Raw genomic sequence first — 14,447 nt, 5'->3', positions numbered from 1 at the left:
AGAACATGTCCTAAACCAGCTAAACTATGCTTGACATCAGTAGTAAAGAGCCCGTTGAGTGGCAATCTTTGACTTAAGCGCTCGAGATATCCGAGTTCTCCAAAACGAGCATCCAGTTTAGCTTAAGAGAACGCTTCTCACAGCCTCATGACAAACAAAAATTATAGCTTGCATTCTACACAGAATCTTACTGAAGCTTGCAAGATTTATATGAGAGGAGAAAAGAATTGACATCATGACCAACTTACATACATGGAAAGAACTGAGGAATGTAAGAAAACGAATCAGAATATCGTGTCGATCGTAAGCTTTCTCTTCGACGGAACTTTCTCGACGTTCTGCTTCTGCAATTCCATGAACGTTGAACCCTTGTTAGCGAATAATCTCCGTAAGTTGATTACCGAAAGCTCGTTGAAGCTAGCAACTGCAAGATCAGCCTGCACTAGATCATATCTGAGCAATATTGTTCCTATATCAGTTGATGATCGAGATATTCGTTAAGAAGTAGGGATGTGAAGCACATACGCGGGGTGCGCACCGATCAATGCTATAGCCATCATTGTACAATTGTGAGCTGCGGTTATGCCTCGATGATCATCCTCGAACACTACACACTTGGAAGGCTTTCGATCCAGCTGCAATAGGTATACGCATTCATGAACGTCGCCAATGCAACAATGAAAACTATGCTGCTTTTGGTTCCCATTATATTCGAGTTTAACAATATGCGAATTCGACGTTACCTTCACAGCAGCAGATAGAAACCTATGAGCCATCGACTCCATACCATCTTCCTCCGTTACGACTGCCTGCAAAAATGATAACGGTGTATTCGTTTTACTATTTGGCTTAGAATAAAGTTACTCAGACTTCTAGTTCTAACTTTGAATGCAAGAGAAGGTTACCTGAAAATATTTCTTCAAACTCATTCGGTCTAATGCTTCGAGCATGTGTTTCCGATCGAGACTTGAAACGATGGCACAGGGAATACGAGCTGTAGACACGGCATCCAGCCACTCTTTGAGGCCATCAACTGGCGTTTTAAGCTGAATAAGAAAGTATTTAAATGATTTACACGAACAATCGAACGAACAAAACAGTCTATAAAAAGATTTTATTGAGAGTACTCACAGAAAGAAGACCTCTATAATACAACTGTGAAAACCTCGATTTCAATCTATCCAGCTCGCTTTCTGCCATGCCCCAACGTAGAAGCTGCAAGGTTGAGAAGAGTTTTCAAAAGCATTAAAAAAACACCGTTAGCAGATATTGTCCTCTTTGGGTTTTCTCTTTCGGGCTTCCCTCAAGGTTTTTAAAACGTGTCTACTAGGGAGAGGTTTCCACACCCTTATAAAGAATGCTTCATTCCCCTCTCCAACCGATGTGGGATCTCACAATCCATCCCCCTTCGGGGCCCAACGTCCTTACTAGCAGTAACGTTCTTCCCATCTGACTAAGTTACTTCCAGGCTTGTAAACTCCACCATTCCAAACAGAGTCTTAACAATTTTTTCCATAGAAGCGTGGTGTTCTTCCGAGCTTTTAAGAGAGAAAATGCAATTAAATCCATTCATATGGAGTACGGAGCTCACGGATGGAAAGAAACCACAGAGCTTTCGATAATAAGGCAAACGTATAGGTTAGAAGTATCCAAACCTTATTAATCCTAACCATGACATAGAACATATATTCGACGGTAAATTGGAGTGCCTTTTGTACCAAGATAACATCATAGAACACGAGTTACTTCTCCAAGAAGAAATATATTTTCGTATGCAACTACAACGAGAAGCATCTTTCAATTTTCAACCTCGGTAATAAACCCGACAACCTTTCTTAAAACATAAAAATTACAAACCTTCTGCAATACATGATCTGCACCGGCATAAAGCATAAGCTTCTGCATATCACCATCTTCAGGAACTCTTTTTCCTATAACAATTACAATTCAAAATTCAAAACAATAAAACAGAGATTAAAAGATTTCTTAATTCAATAAGCGATTATGAAAATTCTAAACAAAAGATTTCATATATGCATCGGTGCAGTAATTTCCAAAGAAATAGAACAAAACCTTCTTCTGAGGCAAGTTGTTTCCATGAATTTAGCTTTAAAGTTTGAGTATCTGCCTGAAAATGAATCATACATATCATCAGACAAAAACATGTTCATAATCAGGACATTTGGTTACATGGGTATTAAGAACATAGAAGTTACCACAACATTATCCCAAGAGAAAACTAAGCCGTATGCTTCATCTGGTTTCATAGCATAACGAATTCTTTTAAGAAATCCTTCTTGCAGTCTATCGTTCAAGAAATCCTGGTTGCCACAAGGATTAAGACTCTCAAGTGAAAAATCCAGAAGAGAAATAGCTTGAATATAACTAGATTTACTCCATTTTTTCCTTACTACGTCCACTTTCATAAGACCATCTGGTCTAAAACTCTCAAATCCTTCTCCATATTCAGCTCCGATTGCCTGGACACACAAACATTGATCACAAACTTGAAACATTGAAAGATATGCAAACCCCATCAGTTAAGAGCATCAAATTACAAAGGCTAATCGGTTTAACTACGAAAAGAATGTTAAATTTAGTACCTCCTGCATAAAAAGCTTGTTGGGAGTAAAGGGAAACCTATGGAGAGAGCCATTTTCGCCAGACTCAGAAACGCTCATCGCCACCATAGAATGTTTATTGAAGTTAAAACGCTTAAAATTCTGTAAAAATGAGAAGAATCCACCATCAAAGAAGGAACGAAATGGGGGGAAAGAAGAGGAAAAAGGGTACCCGAAATTTGAAGCGAGAAGAGGAAGTGGGTGTCCATGATAGAGGAGCAGTGGAGGTTCTGAAATTGCTACAGCTGCAGTCCATTAGTGTACAACGAAGGGGGCGATAGCCGTAGAGGGTGAAGCTAAAAAGGTACTTAGATTTTTGGGTTTTCCCCCTTTTCTTTCGCGAAGAAGAAGGGCTCGTAGAGCGTAACGAATCCACCGGGCAATCCGTGCTCCGCGCCGCGCCCCTTTCCTTACCAAGCAGTGGGTTGTGGATTTGCACACGCTGTCTTGAAATTTCTCTGTGCATTAATGCCACTTCGATTTTTATTGTACACCACACTTGTCCCATAACAAAATCTGTTCTTATTCCGACTATGAGACTACCAATTTAAGTTCACATTCACCTTGAAAGTCGAACAATATCATACTATTGTCTAGAATAGTGTTCAACTATCATAGTATTAGAATCATGCCCTAAACTTAGTCATGTCAATAGACTTAGAAGACATAGTCAAAAAGAGTAGTCGAGCCTCGGTTAAGAGGAGGCGTGGTTCAACCGTGCCGGGTTAAATAAAAAATTTATATACTTGCATATTAAAGTTTTGTGTTTCTTAATATAATAGAATGAATGAATCTTTTGGGCCCATTTTTCCTAACAAAATCAAGATATAAGGCCCAAAAGCAAAGGAAATCAAGATAGTAAGGCCCAAAAAATATATTGGTGGGCTTAAGGTATAAATAATTTGGAAAAATAATTTTGAAAATTTTGATATCTTACTTTATGTTATATTTCATTTGATTTTTATTTCTATTATTACTAAAATAAATAAATAAATAAATAAATAAATAAATAAAATGTTACATTTGTTGAATAAAAAAAATGGAGAAAAAGAGAGAGAGAGAGAGAGGCAATTGGGTTGGGGATGAGAGAACAACGGGGCGAATTATAAGGCATAAAAAACGGGTCAAACCATAATGTATTCTTCCATTTTTCTTGCAATTTAAGCATTTTATTTTAATGTCTAAATTAATTAATTAATTAATATAATTTATTTTTTGAGGTATTAATATTAATTTATAACCTTCATTTCTACTCTTTAGATCCATTAATATTTGTTCCCTCTTGATTTCAATTCCCTCATTTTCACCACCCACTTTGATATTAACACCTTTCTTTCTTTTTATTTAACCTATAAATTAATATTACCTTAAATTACATCAATTTCATCACACCCATTATACAATTTTTTTTATTATAATCGATTGACCTTAAACTTAAAAATACGTGGTAGAATTTCAAAAAAATATTGTCATTAATACAATTTCTTAAAAAAAAAAATTATAAATTTTGATAAAGTTTATGAATATTTATATTAAAACTAGCGGTGAAATTAACAATAATTGAACAAGTGAGTTAGAATAAAAAAAATAATGTTCTAATTGAGTTGCATTTATATGAGCAAGTGAGTTAGAGTAAGATAAATAATGTGTGTATTTATGTAACGATAAACTATAATATAAAAATAAAGGATTAAATAGGCTTACTTAAAAGTAGTATAGAGATTGAGATTATAATATAAAAAAATTAAAGAGTTATTATTATTATTATTATAATAAAAGTTTAAAAGCATATATAAGTCATAATGTGAAAAAGATAACTAATTATTAAATTATTATTATATATTATATATATTGAAAGGGTATATGGTCATTTTCCTTGTGAACATCACTAAAACTCTTTGGAGTAATTTTGTAAAGAAAGGTTCTTATTGTGTTGGATGAAAAAAGGGTAAACTTCATGAAAACCAATGCCCCAACCCACCAAAAATATTAATTAAATAATATTATTAATAAATAAATAAATAAAATTTTAATTCTTTTTACCCTCTAAAAAAAACCTTCGTATTTATTTACTACTCCCGCTAGCATGATATTGTCTACTTTGATTATAAAGCTCTCATAACTTTGCTTTGTGCTCCCCAAAAGACCTTACATCAATCGAGATAATATTCTTTGATTATAAATTCATGATCATTCCCTAAATTAGCGGATGTGAGACTTTCATTGTAACGACCTAGATCTACCACTAGTAGATATTGTCCTTTTTGGGCTTGCCCTTAAGGTTTTAAAACGCGTGTGGGTCGTTACAAATGGTATCAGAGCCAGACATCGGATAATGTGCCAACTTTCTCACTGTTCCCCGAAGGGGGTAGACAAGAAGTGGTGTGCAAAGGACGTTGGGCAACGAAGGGGGGGGGGGGTGGATTTGGGGGCGGTCCCACATCGATTGGAGGAAGGAAAGAGTGCCAGTGAGGACGCTGGTCTCAAAGGGGGTGGAGGATTGTGATGTCCCACCTTCGTTGGTTTAGGGAGGAGAACAAACCACTGTTTATAAGGGTGTGAAAACCTTCCCCGATAGACGCGTTTTAAAAGCCTTGAGGGTAAGCCCAAAGAAGACAATATCTGCTAGCGGTGGATTTGAGTCGATCCAACAAAAAAAAATACATAAACGAAAATTAGAAAATGAAGATAAAACTGTGCTTAGAAGTAAGTTTATTTTGTGAGGAGGAAGAGTTCATCTCCCTCCTTCCTTTTTTAATCAATCAACTCCCTCTCTCTAATCTCTACATTGCGGCTTCTCTACGGTGATGCCCATTTACTTATATATATATAGTGATGGCTTAGTTCTTGATTTTGACAAGAAACTAACTTTTTTTTTTTTTTTTTTTTGTTGAGTTCAAGACGATGTATATATATATATATACACTTTTGATCTCTAAATTAAGAGGTAATTCAAAGAAAACCAGTTATTGCAGGGCTTATTATTTTTTATTTTTGTCTCCCTAACAAATAAGCAAACTCCTTCCCCTCACATGCAATTTCTTCTCTCAAAGTCAAAACGCTCGCACGTGAACTCGTTTCTTTAGTGTAACGAAGATCCGATATGAAGATTTGAACCTCTAATCTAAAACAATAAACGGGATATATTCATATCCCTCGGTTTTCAATCTTCTTATAGATCTTTGGTGGGAATCCTCGTACACTGCCCCTATACAGATGACCCACATCTTCATATCACCATTTCAAACTACCTAAACCTTCCCTTCTCTCTCTCTCTTCTTTCTTCAAGTCAAGATCAGAGCATGCCTGAATGTCCAAAGAAAGGTAAGAAAAACCCTCGCTTTCTTCGCCCGAGCAATTTCATTCACGGTTTTAACTCGTCGACAAAGAATAAAGCTATTCATGTCTTAACCCGTTGAGTTTCAAGGCGGGTTTTTTTTTTTAACTCCCGAGAAATTAACTTATGATGATCGAATTGACTTTATTGAGTAACCTTTTTTTTCGTGTTAATGTAGAGAGAGATTCGACGAGATAGCGAAGAAGATAAAGAGAGAAACCGATGTATCATCAAATATTCCTCCACAACAAATCATGGGGAGACGCCATTCCTTGCAGGCTTCTCCAGGGATACTCAACACCATTACTCCATGTGCAGCCTGCAAGCTCTTAAGAAGAAGATGTGCTCAAGAATGCCCCTTTTCCCCCTACTTCTCGCCTCACGAGCCTCATAAATTCGCGTCGGTTCACAAGGTTTTTGGTGCTAGTAATGTCTCGAAGATGCTCATGGTAACTCGATGTTGTATTATTATATGTTTAGTTATTAAATTTTTCGAGGTAATTTATCTTAGTTATTGAATTTTAGGAAGTTTCTGAGAATCAGAGAGCGGATGCTGCGAACAGCTTAGTTTATGAAGCGAATGTGAGGCTTCGAGATCCTGTTTATGGGTGCATGGGCGCCATTTCGTCCTTACAACACCAAATCCAAGCTTTACAAATTGAGTTAAACGCGGTGAGAGCTGAGATCTTAAGACACAAATTTAGAGAAGCTAGTAATATGATTCACTCTTCTCCTCAACCACAACAACAACAACATGTGTCTTTTCTTTCATCTTCAGCCGAGGTCGTTTCGGTTGCCGTTCCACCACCGCCACCATCTCTACCGCTACCTCCACCATCTCATCACGACGCATCTTCCTCTTCCTCCCCTTTGTACAACCGTCCCACGGTGGCAACGGATTATAATACCATTTCAAGCAACGAGAATGTTACCTACTTTGTTAGTACTACAAGTACCGATCATCAATTGAATTCTTAGAAAAACGCGAATTTACATGGAATAAGATTGGAAGAAAAAAAGTTGGGTGAATCCCATTTCCCGTTTCTCGTTTCTTAACCAAATACTAACTCGAAAACAAAAAACGAAAAATTTTACGATTTTTCGATATCATTCATCTGTATTATTTGAAAAACACGTTTTTTCTCCTCGTTTGATGAACGTGAAACATTAATCATTTCGTACAGGGTCTCGATCTCGATCGATTAAGGGTGGAGTAATAGTTGATTAAATTTGGTTGACTAAGGAGAGGCATAGCACATGGAAATGAGTCGGTGGCATTGAAGGATGGGATCTGAAATGTGAAGGATTATTTAAAAGTTGGGTAAGAAGGGGAGACAAATGTGTACGACTTTGATACTCCCCATGCAATTTCAGTCTCATTTATAAGGCTATGTTTACCAAAATTATGTTCATATCACTAATTGCCCATATGCTTTGCGTTCTAATGCGCCCAAGTGTTTTGGCTTATAAATTTGTTGACAAAATGAGTTCTTTTTTTCACCCATTTTCCTTCTTTTTTAAAACATTCTTTTGTTTCCATGTGTCGAGTTTGATCTTAGGTCAAGATTTGTAGCGGTTTAGTCAACGGGACTTTTTTCAATTGTTTGGTTCGAAGAATATAGATTTGAAAAAAAAAGAATAGATTATTTGTTTGTAAAGGGAAGAACGACTATACTCGTGGATAATGGAATTGGTAAGATTGCTATCAGCCTCACAATTTTAAAATATGTATGTTATGAAAAGGTTTACACACCCTTTAATTTCTAGTGGGCCTAAAATTGTGGTCTTAGATTTCATAGACATTGACCCATAACTTAATACATTATTGACTGTGAAGACCTCAATCTAGCCCAAAACAGGTCAGTCAAGTGGAAATCGACGAGAAGATCGAAGGTGACTGAAGCCAACCAAATTGCTCTCGAGTCGCACGTGTTTGTCACCCATGTCATCCAAATGCACACATATGCCACCAACTAAACTATCGAGACCCAACATTAAATTACTTAAACTTACTTACATTACCCGGACAAAAAAAACACACAATAATTGGACATTACATTGTTTCAACCTGAAGATTGTCAAACTTTTGATTTTTTAATCAAAACATATATATATATATATATATATATATATATATATATGTGATCGATTGAGTTATGTTTAGATGAACGAAAATTCCGATAAGAAGAAATATTAATGTAATGAGAATCGAAATGGAGTAAATTTGATTAAGAGAGAGAAATTGCAATATACATGGTGGGTAGATAGATAAATAGAATGTTGTAGAAAGCATCGACTATAGTTCTTGGAATTATAGCTGAAGCTGATGATCTTGAATATGGATATCAATCCCATCAAACTTGTAGCCCAAGAGGAGAGGTGTCCAAGCCTTTGGTTTCAATGCCATCCTTAACTTCAATGGCTTCCTTCTTGTAAATATACCTACTTGACACCCAAACAAACACTCCCAAATTCACCGTAGATATCACCAAAAGAAACCCATAGTAGTAATCCAAATGAGACTCATTCAAGTTGTTCCCAATCCAGCTCTTCCCCCCGTTTTCTCCCGTGATTTTATCGACCACCGTGACCAGAAAACTATTGAGGAAGTTCCCGACTCCGATCCCACTTGTGAAGAATGTAGTTCCAAGGCTTTGCATGTGTTCCGGGGATTGGTCGTAGAAGAACTCGAGCAGCCCGATTGCGTTGAAAACGTCCGCAATTCCAAGGAGGATGTATTGTGGCAATAGCCAGAGGATGCTCATGGGGACTACTTGTTTAGGATGCACAATGTGGTTGGTTTGGATTACGTGCATTCTTCGAACCTCGACCGCGTACGCAATTGCAATGGCTATGATTTGGATGACGAAACCGATGCCTAGTCTTTGGAGTAGAGTGATTCCTCTAGTGTTTCCGGTTTTTCGACGCATGAACGGGACGAAATAGTGATCGTATATCGGGACCGAGATGAGCATGGAGAGTGTGACGAAGCTGCCAAGTGAGGCGGCTGGGATTTGGAAGCCATGAGAAAGAGTTCGGTTTAAGGTGGTGCCTTGTTTGACAAAGAGGGTGTTGATTTGAGCCCAAATGGTGCTTGGGACAAGGGTGGCTAACCAGATTATGATCATGCCTAACACCTGCTTGGTCCCTTCCACTTGAGTCACCGTACATTTTCGACTCGACGAATTTGTGTCATCTTTGATTGCAGCTCTGTCCAAAAATCTACAACCAAATCAAAGCACAAAATTAGCAAAACAATCGTAGATAAAAGATTTAAACATCTTATATATTGGTCAATAATATATATCTTAATCAGTTGATGATTGTCAAATTGGTTAAACCTATCGTCCAACGTGTTTCGTTTTTAGTGATGCGAATATTGGAGTGTTGGGCATGGCATTATGGAAAGGGAAAAGAGTTGGGTGTCATTGAATGTGGAGGCTTTGTGCGCCCACCATGATGGTGCGCACTTAGTGAAGGTTGGAAAAATTGAAACGGGTGGTTTGTGTGTGTGGGGCGGCCGAAGGGGCTGAGGATGACTCGCTGTGTTGCTTTCTTACACAAACCCCACTTGGGGTATGTGAATGCGACCATTCCGAAAGCAAAACATCTTTCCTAATTGAAAATCTAAATTCGATACTTGATGACTCTAACATTCTTCTATAACATGATTACCTTACTTATCCTACAACTTTAATAGCAAAGGATTCGATTATGTTTTAGTATCTTTTCAAATTTAGATTCAGTATCTAACAGTCCCGACGTTCCCTACATACCAGATTCATCATCTGGGAGCTTGCTTTTGTCTAGACTAAACTCCTCTACGTGGAAGTATATTTAGGTCTGATTCTGGACGATTATAACTTGACGACTACGTCTTTGAGACTCGTACTGTTTTTATTCATTATTCAAGTATTTGGGTATTTTATTGACATATATAAGCTATGTTCGAGCCACTAATATCTTTATTTTCGAATAATTTTAAATTATTTTTATTTTAAAGAAAAGTATTTTATTTATTTATAAAGATTGAAATTTTATTTCTTAATTTTTTTTAATTATTAGGAATTTATCATATGGTCTAGACTAAGTCGGAATCTCTTTCTCTCTAGTATTTAATTATTTTTAAAAAATTATACTATTCTCCTGCTTACCACCATTAAATTTTTTTAAATATATATATATATATATATATACCTGAAAATGGGAGTATGCTCGACCTGCCTTCTTCCTCCGGCGGCGGCGGCGGCGTTACGGGAGTAAGTGTGCAATTCCAGCTCATAAAGCTCAGCGGAGGTTGGGGGAAGCTGGAGGTTCCGGTTACGAAAGGCGGTGATGGGGACCTGAATGAAGTCCGTAGCCAGGGTGCGAGATTTGGTAACCTTGTGCCTGTAAAGGGGAGTTCCGAAGTAGAAGATGAGGAGAGAAAAGAGAAGGCCGACGGTGGGAATCCCATAGCCGAGGCCCCACCCAAGGTTGTCTTGGATGTAGACAAGGCCGAGTGTGGCAAAGAGAGCGCCCAAGAATGAGCTGAACATCCACCAATTGAAGAATGATACTTTCATCTGCTTCTCCACTGGATTGAAGTCGTCGAATTGGTCTGCGCCAAAGGTAGAGATGTTCGGTTTCGTGCCTCCCGACCCGACCGCTATGGTGTACAGAGATATGTAGAAGAAGGCTACTTGTGATGCTGTGGCTTTGCTGCATATCCCATTGTTGCACCTTGGTTTTAAGCTCTTTACTGACACTGCCATTGTTACAAAAACCATTCCCTGTTGTTCGTTCCCGCGTTAAATCACTACTCAATCCGAAAGCTTATCCTAATAATATTCCCGACTATAAGAGCTAATGGATATGACATGTTTTCACCATAGCAGTCAATCTCTCTAAATTTTAAAACACTGTCTGTTAAGAAAAAGTTTCCACACTAATGTTCTGTTCCCTCTCCAACAATCGATTGAGCTTATTATTATTCTATTATGTATTACTTTTTTTTTGGGTGTCAGAGGAATGATCATTCATGGCTCGGCTTCAATAATACAGTTTCGTATTGAATCTCTTACTTAGAAATCAAAGTTTTGAGGTTTACCATGACGTAGATGAGAGATGAGATGGTGAAAGTCCAAAAGCGGCCAAGAAAAGAATCAGCAATGTAAGCACCAAAGATGGGAGTAAGCCATACGCATCCTGACCAGTTATTGACATTTCTAACCGACGAGACAGTGTCTTCGTGAAGTTGAGTTGTCAAATAATTCACCAAATTCGAAGCTATACCATAAAACGCCATCCTTTCAAACGCTTCGTATCCTAAAAACAAGAACAATTCTCACTTCAATTCCTTAAAAAAAAAAACTCCGAAAAATAAACACTTTTAAATCGAATCCTCAAAATCCCGCATCAATCAGAAAAAGAGAAAGATGGTATTACTACGAGTAGGGTAGTTTTCAAATAAAATCAATAGCCAAATTTAGATTCATCGATCTATTGTGTGTAACCGTGGCGCACGTACCTACGAGAAAAGCACAAGCTTTCCATTTGCCAGTGTTGGAGGCAAGAACAGGGTGGCCACGAAGATCGACAGTGCCATCTTGGGTGAGGTCCTTGGTCTCCATTAAAGAAGGCAAGCAATAAGAATGAAGGATTTGAAGGTGGTGAAGGATATGTGTGTATAATAATGCCTATAAATAAGGTGGGAAGAGCATAATAATAAACGACTTCATGGCTTTACTTACACGTATTAAGTAGTTGAAAACCAAGTGTATTATTATTATTATTATTATTATTATTATTATTATTATTATTATTATTGTTATTATTAGTGGTGTAGTTTGGTTCATGGAGAGTTGGAATCTTATGGACCCCTTTCCAAAATGTTGACTCAAAAATGGGTGGGTCTAAATTCAACCACTTTTATTTTATCTCCATATGAACCGTGATGGAGACTGCATATAAACTTAGCTGCGGCAGATATTATCCACTTTGACATGTTATGTATGACTATCAGCCTCACAGTTTTAAAATATGTTTACGAGAGAGAGATTTTCACACCCTAATAAAAAATATTTTGTTCACCCTCCATCTGATGTCGGATCTCACAATCCATCGTACTTGAAATCCTAGCGTTCATTTTCAAAATTCAAAGCCATGAGAAATTATGACTAATGGGCATAAGTATTGTTGTATTGTATTTAACCATCAAACTCGAGCACTCGAATGGTAGGTTTTGGATGAGTTCTTTCTCAAAACGTCTTGAAGGTAGATTTTTTTTTTTTTTTTTTTTTCTTCTTCAGGAGTATAGGAAGTAAAGTGAGTCGGGTTTGAAGCCTACTTGCATGTGACTAAATCAGAAGAGGGGAACAAAAAGATATGCAACTTTTAGGGCAAAATTTCTTTTTGTTACATCATTCGTTTTCTTACTGGTTGTTAGTCAACGTTCGGGTGATAAAATATTGCAAAAGTGTCATCATAGAGTGTAACAGTGCAATCCCACTACCGACAGATATTGTCATATTTAACTTTTTTTTCTTTTGGGCTTTCACACGTTTATAAAGAATGATTTGCTCCCCTTTCTAACTGATGGAGATCTCACAATTCACTCCCCTTCAGGGTCCAACGTCTTTGTCGGCACTCGTTCCTCTCTCTCATCAACGTGCGATCTCATAATCCACTCCTTTTAGGGCCTAACGTCCTCGCTGACACCTCCAATGTCAAATCCATAAAGATTGTAAAAACAGTAAGAACAAATTTTGCCACCCGGCCCTCCCATATGAATAGGTTGATGCTACTCATTTGTGAACAATGAATGCATGCCAGCCACTCTCCCACATTTTTACTATACGAATAACCATTTTTTTAGAAAAACTGTTAATCGACTCGAGAGGACTACAAAATTATAGATCTAAAATCCAACCATAAAGTTAGTAGACTTAGTCACTCGTTTAAGGCAAAATAGAGACATACTACAAGCTTGTCGCGTTGAAAAAGGTGGAATGCTCTATTGAAGGCATTATTATGATATAGCATCGTGCAAGTGTCATATCGTGCGTGACAACGCAAAACTCTCCCATTAGCTATTGATCATTGGACTCTTGATCTTAAAATGGCAACAAAAAAAAAAAAAAAAAAAAAAAAAAAAAAAAAAAAAATCTTTTATTGAATTTTAAATGAATATATATTAATTATATAAATTAGAACAACAAATATGATATTTGGTAGTCACATTTTTAAAAATTAAAATTTGGTAAAATTAATGACAAAAAATGAAAAAAAAAAAAAAAAAAAAAAAAAAAAAAAAAAAAAGAGGCACGTGACGAGAGGCAGCGCCTCTCCGTATCCCTTGCCGCCCACTCTCCGCCGTCTCCTCCGTCACGTCCACATGTCATCCGCCGCAGATTCTTCCACCTCTCTAAATATCACATATTCTTGAACATTGTATTATTTATTAGGATGTATCATATTTTTTATAATAAAAATTATTCATTCAAAAACTCTTTAAAACAAATCTTTTTCGAAAAAAAAAAATGATTATTCGAGTGACTCGTGACTAGAACGCTTGCTTAGATTAAGTTTGAAAGAATGATTATTCGATACCATAAACTTTTCGTTCATCATTCTAACATTTTTTTCTACTCTAACGATAAAGTTTTGAATTAGTTTACGGGATTTGAATGATTCTTTTAATATTATAAAACAAGTCGAGGTTAGAAAAGATATAAGAACAATATGTTCGATAGTGGATAGGGAGGCCCATAAGACGTTAGAAAAGCCAATAATTTGGGTTGCATGCGAGCGAGGGAAGGCAAGTAATTGGTAGGAATGGCAACAAATTGAAGGACCCTCCATCAATAGTCACCATATGGCTATGTGTAAATGGTCCAAAAAGGTGTATATTTATCATAACTTGATCATGTCTTGAAAGCAACATTGAGCCCCCTCTCAACATAGCTTTGATACCAAATTATCTACTTGCCCCACATACCCTAAGATTCTCTCAACCTTGTAGAATCAAGGGGACAAACTTATTTATTATTCCCTCATTTTTCTATTAGGGTTTTGGTGGGTTTCGAATAATTCGTCGTTGCAATCTATGATCCACGCACCACCGTTGCAAAGGAGTGGCTGCTGAGACTCACTGCTTCAGAACGTTAGAGAAGCTGTCATGAGAGGTATGTCAGTCACAAACGTCGACAGTGGTCTAGCTAAACCAACTCACGGTCTGATTAAGCATCCTTAAGCTAATTCAAGGAGAATTTCTAGTATTTTGGTTATCTTTCCGTGGGTTCTTATCGGATCTTGGTTTAATTGATAGGAAGAGGCTTTCGCACTCTTATAAAGAATGTTTTGTTCCCCTCTCCAACCGATGTGGGACCTTACAATAAGATAATGTCACGTGTCATCGTATCGTTATTCAATTTTCAATACTCGATTGGAAAAGTACAAAAGTTTTGGAATATAGATCGAATTGTATGAGATGAATGAGGGAAGGAAAT

The 14,447-nt window shown here is 37.0% G+C and overlaps 3 protein-coding genes across 3 annotated transcripts; 1 reads left to right on the top strand and 2 right to left on the bottom strand.

The window, feature by feature from the left end:
* Positions 1-43: 43 nt before the first annotated feature.
* On the bottom strand, positions 44-3,093 carry LOC111804212 (5-amino-6-(5-phospho-D-ribitylamino)uracil phosphatase, chloroplastic). The gene is made up of 11 exons (XM_023688941.2): positions 2,794-3,093; positions 2,604-2,723; positions 2,412-2,480; positions 2,217-2,321; positions 2,074-2,128; positions 1,858-1,931; positions 1,132-1,215; positions 906-1,046; positions 744-809; positions 526-635; positions 44-453 (listed from the first exon to the last, which is right to left on the bottom strand). Exons 1-11 carry the CDS (start codon positions 3,085-3,087, stop codon positions 285-287), a joined length of 1,287 nt encoding a protein of 428 aa, XP_023544709.2. The 5' UTR covers positions 3,088-3,093; the 3' UTR covers positions 44-284.
* Positions 3,094-5,578: 2,485 nt separating this feature from the next.
* Positions 5,579-7,002, top strand: LOC111804226 (LOB domain-containing protein 15). The gene is made up of 3 exons (XM_023688961.2): positions 5,579-5,945; positions 6,137-6,407; positions 6,484-7,002. Exons 1-3 carry the CDS (start codon positions 5,932-5,934, stop codon positions 6,934-6,936), a joined length of 738 nt encoding a protein of 245 aa, XP_023544729.1. The 5' UTR covers positions 5,579-5,931; the 3' UTR covers positions 6,937-7,002.
* Positions 7,003-8,160: 1,158 nt separating this feature from the next.
* Positions 8,161-11,627, bottom strand: LOC111804177 (protein NRT1/ PTR FAMILY 5.1). Its single transcript, XM_023688898.2, has 4 exons — positions 11,468-11,627; positions 11,048-11,265; positions 10,156-10,730; positions 8,161-9,180 (listed from the first exon to the last, which is right to left on the bottom strand). Exons 1-4 carry the CDS (start codon positions 11,568-11,570, stop codon positions 8,313-8,315), a joined length of 1,764 nt encoding a protein of 587 aa, XP_023544666.2. The 5' UTR covers positions 11,571-11,627; the 3' UTR covers positions 8,161-8,312.
* Between the last annotated feature and the right edge of the window lie 2,820 nt (positions 11,628-14,447).

Source organism: Cucurbita pepo, chromosome 1, assembly GCF_057944985.1.
Source record: "Cucurbita pepo subsp. pepo isolate OVF chromosome 1, ASM5794498v1, whole genome shotgun sequence".
Classification (NCBI taxonomy): Eukaryota; Viridiplantae; Streptophyta; class Magnoliopsida; order Cucurbitales; family Cucurbitaceae; genus Cucurbita; species Cucurbita pepo.
Note: the sequence above shows the minus strand (reverse complement) of the source record. Positions and strands in the feature narration are given on the sequence as shown.

Coding starts and splice junctions, on each gene's coding strand:
- LOC111804212 (XM_023688941.2), bottom strand. CDS start 3,087: ATGCACAGAGAAATTTCAAGACAGCGTGTGCAAATCCACAACCCACTG. Junction 2,129..2,216: donor TCTCTTGGGATAATGTTGTG/GTAACTTCTATG, acceptor ATTCATTTTCAG/GCAGATACTCAAACTTTAAA. Junction 810..905: donor GTTTGAAGAAATATTTTCAG/GTAACCTTCTCT, acceptor TCATTTTTGCAG/GCAGTCGTAACGGAGGAAGA.
- LOC111804226 (XM_023688961.2), top strand. Junction 6,408..6,483: donor ATGTCTCGAAGATGCTCATG/GTAACTCGATGT, acceptor ATTGAATTTTAG/GAAGTTTCTGAGAATCAGAG.
- LOC111804177 (XM_023688898.2), bottom strand. CDS start 11,570: ATGGAGACCAAGGACCTCACCCAAGATGGCACTGTCGATCTTCGTGGC. Junction 11,266..11,467: donor AGCTTGTGCTTTTCTCGTAG/GTACGTGCGCCA, acceptor TCTTGTTTTTAG/GATACGAAGCGTTTGAAAGG. Junction 10,731..11,047: donor CATCTCTCATCTACGTCATG/GTAAACCTCAAA, acceptor AACGAACAACAG/GGAATGGTTTTTGTAACAAT.